Raw genomic sequence first — 17,887 nt, forward strand, 5'->3', positions numbered from 1 at the left:
GTGAATACAATATTGTGAAAGTTGCATGGGAAGCACGCAGCGATCTGTTACAAACTGTGCTTTAAATATGATTATTTGGTCGTATCTCCGACATAGTGGTCTAACAAAAAATTGGTCAAATTAATTACATTGAAGAAATCTTTGCATTCGTATGCAATGTTCATGATTTGGGGTGATTGATCATGTGTAGAAATGAACATAGAAATTACGATTAAAATGTATAGTTTGGCATAAAATTGTTTCTGCACAAGCTCCTCAGCATTATTATAATACATACCATTTCATGATCTTTCTTGATTATCTCTAGAACTTCTTGCAGTGAATTAAAAGTATTCATTAACAGGGATCATCTTACAAATAACATCAAGTCCCGCGACGTATTATGTCTTAAAACTTAGATGACGATAAATCAATTAAGTCAATTACTCAGTACCTCTCAGTAGCTCTATTGAATCGACATCAAATGCTATTATTTCAATCTTTAGTCAGAATAGATTTAAAACATTTCATCTGCATTCATATCAATGATTTGTTTCCAGCAAGAATAACAGACTATTGTTAAATAAAAACGATGAATATAAATATGTTAAGCCACTTGCTGAGAAATCAAATTAATGTTAAACACAAATTTTATTCAATGCCTCACATAAGCAGTTTCGACAGTCATGAACCCACGAAATTTCTCAGGTGCTCAACTTTTTTACAAACTTGCGATCGAATACTAAATCTGAGAAATGTAGTACAAGGAATTTAAACAATGTATAAGCAAAATTAAAGCTACCATGGATAAAGAGCTGTAAGTAAAATATGACCAAAACGACAATAAACAGGAACTATTACACATTGTAATAATCACGTTATTGTTCACGTGAGGCAAAGCTTTAAATTGCAAAAAATGAATGATCATTTGAATGAATGATTCAAATCAATAGAACTCAATAAGGACAGTCTTGAGCAAATGATAATATGCATCGCCATTTAAGATTATGGAAACATACTCCAAATTAGCGTAGCATTGTGCGTGTCATGCATGACCAATAATAAATGTATAAAAACATTGTGCAAGGCGTGTCAGAAGACATAGGTGATAATTAAATCTGCTAATCATGTAAATAATATCAAAAGCTTCAGATAAAAGTTACAGTTTTGTGACTGATTGAAAATGATCTGATAATGATATAAATTTTAAGCATTATTAATACCAACATTTGAGGATACTATTAAAAATGAAAATATACCCAAAGACACACGAAGCTGTTTTCAGCACTGACAAAATTCGACTTGCTGAGTTAGAACATTATATAAAGGAACAAAATGAAAGGTTGTACGTAATTTCTCGTTATTGAAGGGAAAATTTTTCATAATTATAATGATCAAAATAATATTATTTTCCATGATTATAATATTGTGAAAGTACAAAAGTAAAGAAGTGAGTGCTTCACTCTCCTTTCGAATTTTCGTGTAATTCCCCGTGTTCAGATGAGGCTTTCGATTTTTATCCGCGATAACAAAGAAATTAAAATTCGTAAAACTCCTCTTTTTAGAATGTACCAAACAAGTGCCGATTTTTTGACGATAAATTTTCTTTTATATTATAACCGTAGAGCTTTAGACGCCAAAAGTGGTGCTCTTGCTTAAATGATCAATTAAAAATTATTATGATACAATAACAAATACGAAATCAATAAGAAGAAAAAATAAGATAAATAAGAATTATGAAGCACAACATATACAAGTATTATATAATAATGAAAAAGCAGGTAGACGTAATTTCACATAGCAGCAAAATTTTTTACAAAACATGCGTAAGGGGCAAAATTGATCGTGGCAGTGTTTGGTAATATAAGCACGATAAAAAAAAAAAAAAAAAAAACCTAATGGCAAACCGACGTTAACCATGTCCAATAGATATAAATCTATTACCAATACAAAAAAAAAAAAAAAAAATAAAGTAAAACATACGGAGATGTTCAGCTATAGATGACTATGAAAAACTTTATTCGGAAATTTTGAATTTATTCCATAGTTTTTCAACTGTATAACTTGAATCTCTAGCTTTTTCATGTTTACCTTATTAAACAGATAAATCGCCTATACCTTCTGTGAACCACACCCTTTAGAATAAAAATACAAAACACACATAAGACACCGAGGGCTAGATGGAACTACACTGCACCTTGCATACCTCCATGAAGCCCCCTCTCTCCTTGACGTAGAGGTATAATCTGAATAGATCAAGGGGGTTCTTGGAGATGGTAGGACAACTGGTGATAGGTGTACGCTTTTCCTCCATGAAAGCCACAAGTTTGTCTAGCCATGTCCTTCGATCCATCGAATCATCCATCTCATAAAGCTTTGCCAAGCTATCCGGTTTCTGAAAATAATATTGACTTCAAGATTCACAATAACTTGAAGACAAAAAGTATTTTGAAGTTCAATTTAAGCAAACCATGCTTGATTAATAGTGCAACGTCACATTTAGCTGTCTACTCTGTTCCACCACTAAACACAACATATACCAGACCTTGTTCTGTTAAAAAACTGTTTCCTATCAATAATATCCATTTCTTAGTAACATGTTATTCCTACCCCAATACCAAGACGATCAATTAATGAATTCTCTATTTTCTGTAACTCGAATGCTAGCAATTGAGGAAGATACTGTAAAATAATTTGATAAATTGGGACTTATTGCAGTTTGAAATGGTTCATTATTTAAGTTCCGAAATCTGCAGAAGTGAAAATATTTTAAGATTTCTATGGAAACGGATATATTTTGATCTGCATTCATAATTTGTACATAAATTCATCTTTGTAATTGGTTAGATCCGACTAATATTAAAAAAACAAACAGATTGTATAAAAAGTTTCGTCACAAGATTGTAGTGTTCAAACGTTATCAATGTGGTGTGCTATTGGAGTATATTCAGATTGTATAATAACCTTAGTACAATAAAATAACAATTAATGCAATGCAGGTTTTCGTATGACACGTATTTGTCATATTAACTATAGATATAACTAGGGTGCGTAAAAGTGTGAACATGGGGATCATGCAATAACATTTTTTTAAACAGTAGCATCTGCAATATTGTTTCTGCCAGTATTAAACAAAATTCAGATTTCACAGGGGTACCAGATAATTGAAATGCAAATAACGGGAAATTCGGGTGAAATATGGCGGTATAATAGCTCTAATATTTTTGCATAGTCAAGTTCACAACAGATGAAAAAAAAAAATCAATCAAGGACACAAGCATTCTTTACGAGAGTAGAAATTATTTTGATGCGACTGGATTAAAATTTTCTTCGATAGGCTCATTGTTTCATAATTATCATTGCAATTAATAACTCTTCAATGGCAGAATAAACTTTTCAATTTTATAAGAGGCACAAATGTTTCTTGCGGTTTTTCCTGTTTTCATTGTAATTGTGATATTGATTATCAATAGGGCATATGGTAATAACTAAACAATATATGGGAACCAGTCAGTTGATATAAACAAAATTATTGCAATAATAATAATATACTGAAAAATAGGGAAAAATAATTTTTCCGCCGCGCAAGTTGGACGGTAAAGCTAACATTAAGTGAAAATTCTACCAAAGCGGGACCGTAAAATTCAGAAAACGAAAATTACAAGAACATGACTGACAAGAAGGGATGGGTTTTAGAGGGAAATAAAAAGCTTTCAGGGAAATTTAGGGAAAACTTTCAATTTTAGAGTGCTTATGGGGGGGGGGGGGGGGGGGGGGATATGTATTTTCAATTGAAAAGGGGTGCCACTGTTAAACCTGAAAATTATATGGCGGCTCATTCATAATCAAACGTGTGCATAAGGATTCACACTGACTAACTTTGTCTTGACCATTATCCGACTTGTTTAGCCGTTGACATAAAAATGTCGTATTTTGCGAAAAAGCAGATCAAGTGTTACATATTAAGGATACTGGTTCAACACTGATATTATTGCAGATTTCTCCCATTTGTTAATCGATTAAAAAATATTGCGTAGAGTAGGTCTCTCGTCAATTATTTTCATGATCACTGTCAAATAACAGGTGAAGCGAAATGGTTAAACACAATTTACTTTACATGTTAGTTTTACCAATAGTGTAAAATGATTAAGGACACAAAAGCAATGAAATACATAGAATAATCATAGGATCATAATAGCGTGTGTTCAGACATTAAGCGTAGCCAGTACTTGTATCGAAAAACAATAACCTTAGATCTGTATGGGTCTTGAGGCACATGACTGTTAAACACCTGCAAAATATGAAAATATTGAAATATTGAAAATTCAAATCATTTTGCAGCTAAATTATAGCCAGACACAAGTATATTATAAATAATAAAATATTTCATATTATTTACTAACGACCAAGTGTAAAGTACATACAGGACTAGCTGGAGTACGTGGCCAGCTTGGGCTGCTCATGTCTGGATACTCTTCGTGCATTGAATTAATGCTTGCTGCACCTGGAGACGGCACTGTACTCTGAGGGGTAGCAGGATGGCTATGATATCCTCCACTAATCAATTCTTTGCGAGACTTTGGTGTTAGAGCAGGATCTTCTCCAGAGGCTACAATAAAGAATGTTACGATGCCTCGTGAAATAATGTTTTTGGCTTGAAATTTTATGCCAATTAATGCGTTTTATTATTTTGTTTGGGTTTTTTCATGCAGTCAGGTGAGAAATTATCAGTTCGATAAATGTTTTTTACTGCTCACCCGCTGAAGCATTTGACAGCGTCGATTGCTGCGATCCCTCGTCCAACGAGGTACCATCAGGACCAGTCGTTATAACTGAAGTTACTGTACCACTTGATGTGGAAGTCACATTAATGACTGATGTTCCTGAAGAAATCAATAAAATCATAGAATATACCAATCACCTAGACATGCATATGATTCTAACCATAATCCGAGGAGTACTCTTGTTAGCACTGTTTCATCTGTTGTTAACCCCTACAGGGTGAGAAAATCTATGTATAGATGTAGGTTTCGTCAGACATTACACACTGACACTAGGCCAAAATCGCGATACATTTTTGTCGATTTATATCGTAGTTTTAAATCTCCAAATGAGGAGTCTCTAAGGGTTGAAACATTGATTTTCGAAAATTGATTACATAGTGGAGTTCACTCACCAGATGCAGTCGTTGTAATCCCACTATCATTAGAAGTATCTGTAGCGAGATCTGTAGAACTATGGCTGCTCGGTGTGGGCATAGAAGTAGGATGAGAATTGGGAGTTGTGCTCGGTGGAGGCATAGGGCTTCCTTCATGATTCAAAGGTGGTGTTGCTGCGGGAGGATGCGGTCCGCTGTGTGGCCCAAGTGAAGATGGAGGTCCAGACGATGGCTGATTGCCTAAGTGATTGGGTGACGGGGGTGGTGGACCCATGGAACTTGCAGGTGGTCCCATACTGCCCATACCACCCATACCACCTGGCCCCGGTGGTGCCATGCCAGGACTATTGCCGGTAACGTATACCTGCGGAGGTCCAGGACTAGGTGGCATACCTGTCTGCACACTGTTAAATCCCATTTTATGCTGGAATGAAAATAAGAGATTAGGAAATAGAGTTTGTTCGTTCTTTGACGAGAAATTCAGTTTGAGCAGTTACAGATCAAAGATCAAGGGTTGTTTCATCTTCGAATTCTTTCTTTTCATCAATTCAAGGATGATTAATTAATGGAAAATGAACCCAATTGTTATCATCAGACCTCTCAATAAAACTTCAAACTTTTTTTCCTCTGGTGAATTGAACTATATTCAATTGGGGATGCTTTTTACAAGTCTAGATTTTAAAGAGATGTCAGACAGACCGTCAAGTTTTACTGACTATTTCAGTCAATTGTAATGCAGGATTAAACGTTGGGAAATTATAGCACGCATAATCGCATTTGTGTGGTCACTAAGAAGAGTTAAGAAATTAAATGTAAATACACGGAGAATATGAGGTTCACGTATCATTAGCATGCCACAACCTCCATAGCGAGTGAGAATCAGCTCCAAGTATATTCATAATGTGTTCGTCAGTTTTTGAAACTCTTCACAATGACCACACAAGGACAGTTGCAAACACCATCATTTCCTGACATTTGAAATGATTTCATTACTCAGGAGAGAAAGAAGTATAAAATACGATTGGCTTACTCAGTCGCCACTCTAAAATTCCCTGAAAGTGTCGAATGTTAAAATATTAAATACATTTTGTCCAGGTTTGGGATACCTAATAAATCTCAAATATTTTCAAACAAATATTATGAGTTTACCGGATAAGGCGGATACTGTGGTGCCATATTATTTGGCCTTGGTGGCTGATACTGATTGTTTGGTGGTGCCTGGGAATTAGATGGTGGTGGATAACCCTGAGCGAACTGCATGTGAGGACGTGCAAGAGGATAAGAATTCTGCGGGTAGCCAGGCTGTCCTGCAGCCCCTCCAGTTGAGTATGCCATACTTCCTCCCATTGATCCAATTCCACCCAAGCCGGTCGGTCCTGGACCTGGTTGGACAACGCCAGGGCCGCTGTTGTTCATTTTGTAGCTATGCATGTGCGGTGAGGGCCCCAAAGGCTGTTGATATCCTCCTGAAACAATTGAATGCAATAATTAACAAGTGTACATTTTGTATACAAGCACCATTATTTGTAGTATATCACTCGAGCCATGAATACAAAATTGCAAACGAATTTTTTTTTTTTAGTTTTAATAGAGTCTGAGGTAATAAATAATGTAATATAAAGGTTTTTTTTATAAGTAAATCATGTCTGATTAGATGATAACTTTTTCATATCTATAATAGAGAAATTTAATGATTTGAGGATGTGTGAGAGGTATAATTTAACCATTGCCTCAACCACAGATAAATAACTAGGAAAGTAAAAACAGAACCAAAATACCATATCAGCCAGAGTATGAATCAATCCTGAATATAAGTCGACCCCAATTTTCTTCGATTTCTTTCCAGGAATTTTTTTAGGAACCGAATATAAATCGTATTGTATGATAAGTTACCATCACAGAAGTAGGTACATATTTATTTTTGATATTATCCTTTTCCCCATATTTACGAATACTTGAGTTAAAAATGTAGTTTTTTCAATTCATAAAGAAAATTGGAAATATATCCCGAATGTAAGTCCATCCCGCGTACAAGTCGAGTATGAGTTATGACGGCAATATTGGCGATAAAAAGCCTCGACTTATACTCGAGCTAATACGGTGGATACAAAATAACGATCTCTCGTATTTCCATTCCAAGGAGTTACATATGTCATATCGATCATTGTTGTGATAGGTAAAATTGGTAAGTTTGAATCTTCTTTGGCATTAACTTGGTTAGTGATAAGTATGATCCTTAGAATGAGCTTAAATTTGTTGGGAACCCAAAGTGTTGTCGAAGTCAAGAAGATAATTAACAAAAGAAACAGAACATGTGAAAACTAATTTACTTGTAATTGCAGTATCGAACATAGAAAAATTTAAAAATTGGTATCGAACAAACCTTGAGTTGCCATTGGAGAATGACTCATGCGTGCTGGCCCGCTACCATCTGACTGGCTACTTGATGGACGTGGAGGCATCTGAACGTTTGGTTGACCTACGATTATAAATTTTTTCACGTAGATTTGTAAGATTCAACAATTTTATAGAAACTATCTACACACATTTGAAAAATAGATTTTAATAATGTAAAAACTACTAACCAACAGCTGGGGACATTGAGCGAGAACCTGTGGACCCTGTAGGTGATGGGGTAGGCCTCATTCCCTGAGAATTCGGTGTCCCCGGTGCTGGTCCATTTGAACTATCGTTGCTGTTTTGACCAGATAATTCCTAAAACGAAAAATCAGTCCTAAATGTAAATCTTGAATATTGGTTCATCCACTTTATTATGGACTTAAGGATCAGCATGCTATCTAATCCATATCAAGACAAACCTTATCTCGAGTAATATATATGTGCTATTCGTTATTAGACAAGATGATTGGGTGGACGCAGAATGATTGTCGAAAAGTTAAATTCATAGTGACAAGTAGCGATTATATGACAGGTTCTAATATTCTTATCTAAGCTAAGTAACATCAAATACAGAAGCAAAACCTGACACTCGACATGTGATTAAGCAAGTACATATCCAGTATTCCAGACCATATTGACCTGGCCATGACCCTCACCATTGTGAATTTCACTTTTCTGCTGGGTATGTCGTGGGGGATCATACAAAACAGTATTTGAGAAATTTTAGAATTCAGAAGAAATGGATTTTCTAGTAATTGCACGGTTGGCCAAATCACTGTTAGCTATAATTTGTTTTCAGCAGACATAAATCTTAAGATCAATGCAGAAAATGGGTACACTCATAGGTTTCCGGTAAAATAGAATCAATTGAAAATAAAAAATTCAAGTAGAACAGAAAAAGAAAGAAAGATATAGATTACTAAAGAAAAAAAATACATTATAGGATTGGAACATACACTGCGAAGCCACACGTTTTTCTTCTTTGGTAGCCTTTTTCTTGTTCTTTCAACTTTTTTAATTAAATCTCTAATTCTTCCCCCCTCAATTTGTTTGCTTGTATTTCCCTGAATAAAATTGCAAAATAAAAATACAAATCTAAATATGGGAAAAACCCTGATAGGATCTAGATATTTGTCTCTCATTTTGAATTTCGCTTTAGCATAATTACACATTAGAGTATCCAGTAGAAAGTGTGTTAATAGCACCAAATTTGAATTTGTTGCTTCAAAACTACAACCATTTGAAAAGTTTGCAGCAAAGTGAACTTGTATAGTCCTTGTTAATAAGAGAAAAACAACTATAAATGAAATTCATTGAGGACTTGTTAAGAATCTTGAATCTGATAACTTTGACTCCTTAGTAAAATAAATATGAACATACTTGGATATTGACACTGTATAATATTGTATTTATTTTACCACACCAGCTTTGAAGAATGATGTTTGATTATATGAACCACTACTATTAACGATTGTGTACACTACGATTGTAAGTAAACAAATACCAGGGATACCAAACATCTTGATTAATTCTGACTTTGAAAAGCACACAAATGTAACTTGCCATATGTCACACAACAATGTGCAAGTGTATCTTTCAACGCCAAAATTGTATCTACATCATTTACCTAACGCACAGCTTCACTTGTGATTTTTCAATCCCTGTATACACGCACACTCTCTACAACTTGAGTAAGTTGTTTTTATGATAATTACACAAGTCCTTGATAGAAACTAGCTCCTTGGTCAAAATGACGTATTCGTACTACAGATCCATGGATGGAAGAATCGTAAGAAAACATTAGCTTGGAATTCACATTTCACCTATAAATACAAACCCCTCTGGTAGAATGACACAATGTAGGAATTTGTACGTTAAATTGATTGTGTATTCATTTAAAATAGGATGATGCTACTGACAAAAACAGATAGATGTTAAAATAAATGAGAATTGTTGTGCAATGTCGGAAGTTCAATGAGTCATTACGTTAGCTAATTAAAATAAAAGAAAAGAGGATAGATTAAATAAGAAATGCATGTTTTTTGTTTACATTTCTTATAACCACGTGGATTGATTACAAATATCTGATAAGTATTTTACTACTCACAGAAAGACCTAACAGAATATTTATGTATAAGTAATTCCTTAATGTGTCTTATACATGTATTTTGTATTTAGATGTTGGGAAATCTGCACGCAACTGTTTCAAAACTCGCTGAAAAAAAGACATGATTTAAAATCATAATGGCACAGAAAAACCCTGTTTCTGTGTTATAGTTCTATGAACATGTGATACAAATGGCTTTTTCAAGGTTACCAATAAAAAGAACTTCAATAATGGAACCGAAAGTAAGATTCTTTTGAGGGTTTGCCAAGTAAAAAAGATTATTTCTAAATTTGAACTTCTTTAGGTTGTTGACTTTATTATCTGGTATGTAACGTCTCAATATTACGTGAAAAGAATTTATGGTATATAAATAGATATCCACGTTGGGAAGTATTTTTTATATACATCGTATTCATTCTACTGTTGGTTCAATTAGTACAAACATTGGTCGTGTGGGAGATTATCTACACATGATATAATGCTCTGAGAGAGAATAATAAATTATGCCATCTTATGATGTATTATTTGTGTATCAGAATCTGAATTTATCACCAGAAGTGGAGAACATACTTGATGCACAAACATGCCTACACACATCTGTGTAATTATGAATGAATAACACGTGTTGGTGAAGCGACGATTGATAAAGATAGAATCTACACATGTCGTCTTGTTGTACACACGTGTAATGTGTATTATTTTGAATCACATCACTCAAAACCCGTAGCAACATATTTCCTTACATCGAATCAGTTTTATGGAGAAATTTGCGCTGAACTTAGGTAACGTATCTCTAGCTTTGTACTTGTATAAGGTTTAATTCGACATGCTTGCAATGATTCGTTCACCTCAATGACAAAAGCACACGTAATGGCAGAATAAATGAATGAAACGAAATTGTAATCAAAAAGGAACAGAGTATGTAACAGATTAAAGTAACTCATTGAATATTTTTTCAGAATTCAACTAGTGTTTCTTTTCTAACTTGTTCTTTTTTTATTTGACTTCCTTCAAGTACATACACACTTGTGACGAAGGTAAATGAATAGAGTACAAAGCAAGCTCTTTGACATTTAATAAATCAATATATCTTTGTAGTGTTATTCTTCAAATTATTCATATTCAAAATGATATCTTTATATTTGACTGCTTTGGATAGTCTTTGTGATTTTTTAATCGACTATTATAGTTTGAACATTCATTTTTTATGAACTTCGGAATGGAAGGACACTACAGTTATTTTCTAATGCCGGAATGTAATCTGATTGGGGACATATTGATACCGTTTCTTTCGAAAGTAGATTGTAAATGAAAAATGTTCACGTAAAGAAACTACCTATGATTTCACAACATACTCAACAAGTGTTTAACAACATACCAAAACTCAATGTGTTTGATATTAAATATAAACATTTCATGAAAAAATCTTGGGCGTAATGATCATCAGGGAAAATAAAACTTTATGGTATATTCTGGCAGAATATTGATTAGCGGATTTAAACGTATGAATTGACAAGGTATTGTATTATCTTTAGATTATTTTATGATTCTATACACAACTATTGATTCCAATTTTTAATTATTATCGAAATACTTGACCAACTCTAAACCTGTCTTGATTTGAATTTACATTGGCCACAAGCAAGTGTACTTAAGTATAACTTTGTGACATATATTTGTACAAAATTTTTCGTCAACAAGGTATTCTGGGTAATAATGTAACACTAGAACTAACGGACCTATCAAAATGGCTGGTCTTGAAAAAATCGTAATAATAGAAATGGTTTACATCAATATGATAATAAAATTTTTAATTATTAGGTATTCTTTGAATTATGACATTAGTTCTGGTGTTAATTTACGGAATACAAATTTATATAATTCTGGACAGCATTTCTTTCAATATACATTGACCCTGCTCATATAGTATATAGATAGAAAAAGATGAAGATAAAAAGAAAATGCCAATTATGTTATGACACAACAGTTTGTTTTTCAACGATTGTTCAGTAACCGGCATTTGTCATATTCTTCCATGCTGTTTAGGCTGTTATTCATATAGTTTCAAATGAAAGATTGAAGCCTGTTTTTCCCCTCAAAACGCTGGTTTAATAAAATAATATGATAGTGTAACGCAATTTTTAATTAGTCTATCAGACTTGAGAAGTGGAACAAAAATATACCTAACAGAGACACGTGTGTAGTAGCAACTCGCACTAATTTTATACAAACTGTATTAAAACGTGATAGTTCGTTTAGGGGTTTTAAATGTTTAAATGAATATGCACACTTGGTAAAAATCGGAACATTTCAGTGAAATCGAATGGGATTCACGGTGTCGTTTTCGCAGCGGAAAAGGGAAAATACTTTTCCATTTCCGTGAGGTAATAAGGAGGGGGAAAAAAAAGTTAAATAAAAATTACAAAGGTAGGCATAAGTGGATGTGTACGATTCAAGCACAGTAAAATTTCTGAATACGTGTACCGTCGTGTCACGTCACAACCTATAAAACGAGTAAGACGTCGACAATTCTGTGTCATTTCATATAACATACTTCGTCGTATTGTCTAATACGAAATTTCTATCAACTTCGATGAAATAAACACTCTTGATAAATCTGATGGTGTATAATAAATACTAAAAAACGGTAATGAATTGCCTGTGCAAAACAAGTTGCTGACGAATTAAAAATGGTGTCTCGTTCCTCGATTTTCCCCGAAGAGAGTTTTTGACACATCGAATGAACGTGGCTTATAGTATACATATACATATACATGTGAATATTAATTTTCTCTCGCCCTTTTCTTCGTCAATTTCCTACTCACTTTTTCCCGTCGTTTTTTTTTCTGTCCCCCAATTCCTACCAACATACCGTAATTAATCAGCGGCACGAAACAGCGACGGCAGACGACGACGACCCGGTGGTTGCGGTAAATATCCAATCCTGAATATAATATTATCCAAAGAACTAAGTCGACACATCCTTTTCTCGTCACTAAACTCTCTTTACACACTACGTTAAGTATTTAACCACCATAATATACCGGAAAAATGTGCAGATGTAGAACGGGGGATACGGAAAAACAGGGTTTATATTCCTCAATTAAGAAAAATTCGCGCACAACACTAAATCTGAGTGAACTGTGGTGTAAACAGTTTGATCCACACACGACACATAAGGATAACGAATAATATATCACCGTAGTCGCCGGTATCCTCGTAGTGTAACACACATTATAAACACAAGTTGTTCCAATAACAGGAGCGCCTACTACAACAACGCCCACCACCGACGATCACGTCCATTAAAATAATAAATTTAAGGTGAAACATTGTTATGAATATTCCCTTATCCTTTCGAATATGATTTATACCTCATCTAGATTTTGATATTAATACAAGGAGTTCAACGACGAGCCTGCAATTCAGCAACTCTACCGTCGCCCCGATGCCCACCACCACGTTGAACTGCACGGTAGTAGACATACTTAATGCCCCTTTAATTCACTTATGTAAGTCCGCTTTCAAAAAATTCCCCGTTCATCCACACCATACGAATAAAACGACGATTTACGCAATCCAACGTCAAGGAATATGGCGAAAAATAACGCCAAAAACTGGTGAAACCGGCACTAGTCGCGATACGAAATCAAGTCGTTCGGGCCGATGGACACGGTTCCAGTCCTGTCGTCCCTGTTCGTACGAGGGCGGTGCGTTGATCGTGGCGCGGTTCGTTCGAAGCAGCATCACCGCTAGCTGCTAGCTCGTTGGTCGATCGTGAATACTCGGCTGCTTACGCCACCGCTTCGGCTTTACTGCACGAAAACCCTTGTGTTCCAGGACTTCTAAAATACGTACTGTCCGACCGCCACCTATCCAACTCATTTTTTTAAATCAGCCTATCGCTCTCCTGCCCCCTCCACCCCATCGCCCCTCCTCGCAGCAGCATGCCGATGATCTTAGGGTAGTTGCGAAGGGGGAGAAAAAAAGAGGAGAGAATAATGCTATACGGCGAGGCATGTATGTATGTATGTACATCTAGCGCGAAGGCATTATACGTGTGTAGAATTATCCGCAATTTTTTTTTTATGGATAATATAAAAATACCACCGTGACGCGTGAATACTGTATTTGATATTTTCGAATAAAATTTCAACGACATATTCGGCATTTGATTCTCCGAGAAGTAACAGGATGTCATATTACGAAGAGTAAGAGTATTTTTTGTATAGATTTTTTTTTTGTACTTTAACTTACATCGCCCAGTTTGAACACTGCCAGTTGTGTTGCCGTTGAAATACATTTCTTGCGACATCAGCAGTATATTACTTTTTGTCTAGTATACTTATCAGCTTTCGGAGAGGCTTCGCAACATACGCGTCAAACGGCAGAGTCATTCTCGGATCTATCCATTTTATAATATGCGCAGGTGAAAATTATTTTCCATTCGATGAAAATAAAAAAAAATAAAAAACTTATGGTGTAGTCATGTATGCATGTAGTATATATATATACGTGTGTGTGTGTGTGTGTGTGTGTAATATGCATACACATAGTATATTATATACATGCATTCTAGATAGACCACGTACGACGATCGATTGAATGGCATCGAGGAATATTACAGAATTTTTAATTTGCCGTGCAGCAGCAGAGTACAACATACATAATGGTATATGCATGCATGCACAGCGAGTTTCGAGCGAGAAGGCATCAGCGAAACAAAGTTTTATTAAATTTAGTTAATGACAAGGCAAGCATCCGCGGCTGATTTGAATTCCAAAACAAGGAAAAAGAATATAACGAGAAAAATTGCCGATTCAGGTTTTCCGAGTCGGTCTCGGTGGAACTGTCGTACCGCGCTACATAGAAATAAAAAGGGAGAATAATAAAGAAAAATAGTGTAGAAATGTCAGGAGAAAAACAAAAGGCGAGTGAAGAAGAGTCGGAGAAAGAGAAGGATGAGAGAGGAAAAAGTAAATCGCTCATTGGAACGAACGGCCCCGAGAATCCGAACCGTTCGCGTCCGGTACCGTGGAACACACCGAGGGGTACCATCCAACATGAAAGCTGAGAGCGCCGAGCGAGCCGAGCGAGCCAGCCAGCCACCCGAGTCCCGACCATTCGACCAACCAACCGACCGACCGACCCGTATGAGCCAGCTTGCCTGCGGTGCGGGGAGGAAGGACGGCGCAAATATCTGGGGCTCCGGCAGCCGCGCAGCACTAGCTCTGATCGAACGACTAAATGCCTATTTTCAACAAAAAGAGAAAAAAAATGTAAAATCTGGAAACCAGAACTGCCCAAAGCGTCCATGTTTTTCCTTTTTATCTTTATTTTTCAAACAGTTTTTTTTTCCCCAAGTATTTAGCGTTGTAGCGGCGTATGCCCCTAGGTGTCGTACAATTGGCACGATTTGATTAATAGTATTACGTAACGATATCGCAATTGCGTGTATGCGTATATGAGTATACGCATTGCGTATGGCGCACGACACATGTGTGAATACTGATAAATGCGGCAGCAAAATACAATTCTGTTATCGGGCTATCACTCTCCATAAAAGAAAGGAGAAACAAAAGAGTAAATAGAGGAAGAACAAGAAATAGGAAAGAAAAGAAAGAAGAGAGGGAGCAGTAAGAGGGGGAAGATGAAGGGATTACGTTCTCCCGAAACCATGCGCTGAAAAATCCGAGTTCTTTAATATTGCAATGTGGCAGGTAGCGGATGACGTCCTCGCTTAGCCATAGACACCGTAGATTAGCCAATGCTCATACACACGTTCGTGTTTTTACTGCGACGAGCATGGCGAAACTTTCACACGTTGAGCACCATTATTGAAATCACTAACACGTAATACGTTCGCGTATCCGCGTATACGTACAATTCAAAATGGTTAGAGGTAATTTATCTATTTATTTTTTTGGGAGGGGGGGGGGGGGCGACTTTTTTTTCTGGCAGAGAAAATGTATACGGTGTGTATACATCCATGGGTTTTTTCCCATACACAAGATACATCGGGCATAAATATATAAATGTATGTGTTATGTATTGACGATGCGGACAGGGCATTAGGCGGGAGTATAAGCGACTATGTATGCGTGACGTACGCATGGCGTGCACGCGATAAAGGTGCGCTAGCGTTTGCGCTTGCGCGTGTCGCGTAATTTAAAACATGACGCGCGTATTGGAGCGTAAGTAGTGAGGAATTTATTTTTCATCAAAATATTAGTTGGGATTTGAAATTCCATGGAAAATAGGCTGGCGCATCCGTACAAACGCAAATTTGAAACAACGTGAAACATTCTTTCAAAAACCAACGATTCGGTAGATTTTTTTATCCTAACGATAATTACGTGTTACTTGGTACAGTTTCTAAACAACACATATTAGTAATCCAAATTATTGATACGCACCAATTAAACAAAATACGAACATTGCAAGGAAATTGATTCAGTTTCTCTAAGATATTTTTTAAATGTGATCAATAGTATATTCATGGGAGCTTACTGTTCAAATATGACAAACAAGATACCCAAAGTAACAAAGCTGATGTAAAATCATTGAAAACTATCAAGAAAAAAATAGTTTTCTACAGAATTAATCTTATGTCAGTTGTCTATTCCCTGGACACAAACAATCCATGTTTGATATATGGTGTTATAATTTGCATAACACATAAGATCGTTTTTTTTTTCAATATACCGTTGTATAGGGTAAATGTGTAATTGGATATCCTTAATATACACAGGTTAAAACATAGGTAATACATACACGCACATATGCTTATACCTATATTGAATTCTGGTAAACTATCAATTTTGTCAAACAATGGTACAACTGAATTTGAAGCAAATAAATGTGAAACCACTATTACAATGTGCTACTAGTATAGACTATAAGTTTTGCAACTACTTGCAGAAATTGTTATTTTTATTAGAATGATTTCAAATTCATTCTCAATGCTTTAAGACTGAAAATTCTAGCTTTGTGTCTACGCAAGATACTTAATAAAGCTACCCTAGGACCACAATGTCAGCGAATTGTTAGTATCACACCCAGAGTAATTCCTAGTCGTATGACTAGATTAAGTATCTGCAGACAGTCTATTAGATTCGCGTTATAGTTCGGAAAAATGGAAAAAAAATCAACTGTTCCTCAAAAGTCCCGTGTATTAACTCTAATTGAAAATTATTTTAATTCACAATTTGAAGCAGTTAATGCAATTCATAGATTCCAAAATACACAAAATTGACGTTTTCTTTGTCTGTGGGTGAAATTCAACACTGAGCAACAGTGTTGGTGTCATGATTAAATAGTTATTTATCAAACATTATTACATTTAGTTACTGACAATGAGTACTTTTTCAAAAAGTAGGATCTGTCTAATTGATTTAGGTGCAGTAAAATATTACAATGACTTCATATCAGGAATAATTTCTAAGCTAAAAACAATCATGAGCAAAATGGTGGCTCAATAACAAGAGGGACGAGACCAACGTGTCTAGTTCTATACCAAGAATTTGTAATCACCCATGATTCTTGGTAGTTTGAATGGTCACAACTTGCTTTTATTGGATGGGAAAATTATAATGTTGAGAATGCAGAAAAATTTATATCCCATAGCAAAAGAAGATATAACTTGAAGGTATTGAAAATTTCACGGATTTTACCAGACTTCTCTTATAGAATAATTAAATTCAATTTGCCGATAAAATAAAGATGAACTTTAAAGGAAGGAATTTGCCATTAATGTGTTAATTATGAAGAAAAGTAATATATGAAAAAAGAAAGTTGATTGAAATTAGTATGTATTGCAAGTGAATTTCTGACCCAATATTTACTTGGTGCCTAATGCTACTTTGGAAAGTCATAAGTTAGGTATTGCAAATTTTGATTGTATTTGTGGATGGTTGAGCAATTTCACTATCAGATACAAAGATACGGAAAATCAAGAAATGTGCGAGTACTTTTCAATAAAGATTAGAAACCAGAGTAGAAAGTTTATGCGTATTTACGAAGTTTGATATGTCTATATTAGATATCTGCAAATAAAATATTACATTATTACAAATAAAAAATGAATTTTTACTCACGCTAGCATCAATCCCTTGCGCATTTGGTGTAGTTGATCGTTGCTGCATATTATGAAAACTCTGTAACATAAATGATACATGTTAATTATAATTAAATAAATATGTGAATGAAGGCAGTAATACTTAGGAAATAACGTTTATGAACGA

General features: G+C 35.2%; 1 protein-coding gene across 7 annotated transcripts in view; it reads right to left on the minus strand.

Moving 5' to 3' along the window:
* LOC124409271 (trithorax group protein osa) overlaps positions 1-17,887 on the minus strand; it is a 30,540-nt gene that overhangs the window by 7,143 nt on the left and 5,510 nt on the right. For 4 of the 7 annotated variants that reach the window (XM_046886792.1, XM_046886787.1, XM_046886790.1 and 1 more), the window contains exons 4-12: positions 17,741-17,800; positions 7,723-7,852; positions 7,521-7,616; positions 6,287-6,603; positions 5,156-5,561; positions 4,737-4,862; positions 4,404-4,588; positions 4,229-4,270; positions 2,177-2,374 (exon numbers count right to left, since the gene is read on the minus strand). In XM_046886792.1, coding sequence (XP_046742748.1) covers positions 2,177-2,374; positions 4,229-4,270; positions 4,404-4,588; positions 4,737-4,862; positions 5,156-5,561; positions 6,287-6,603; positions 7,521-7,616; positions 7,723-7,852; positions 17,741-17,800 — 1,560 coding nt within the window. Of the gene's footprint in view, positions 1-2,176; positions 2,375-4,228; positions 4,271-4,403; positions 4,589-4,736; positions 4,863-5,155; positions 5,562-6,286; positions 6,604-7,520; positions 7,617-7,722; positions 7,853-12,516; positions 13,384-17,740; positions 17,801-17,887 lie in introns of those variants that run through there. The other 3 variants (XM_046886788.1, XM_046886791.1, XM_046886793.1) reach the window with 2 other exon arrangements.

Source organism: Diprion similis, chromosome 8 (assembly GCF_021155765.1).
Source record: "Diprion similis isolate iyDipSimi1 chromosome 8, iyDipSimi1.1, whole genome shotgun sequence".
NCBI lineage: Eukaryota > Metazoa > Arthropoda > Insecta > Hymenoptera > Diprionidae > Diprion > Diprion similis.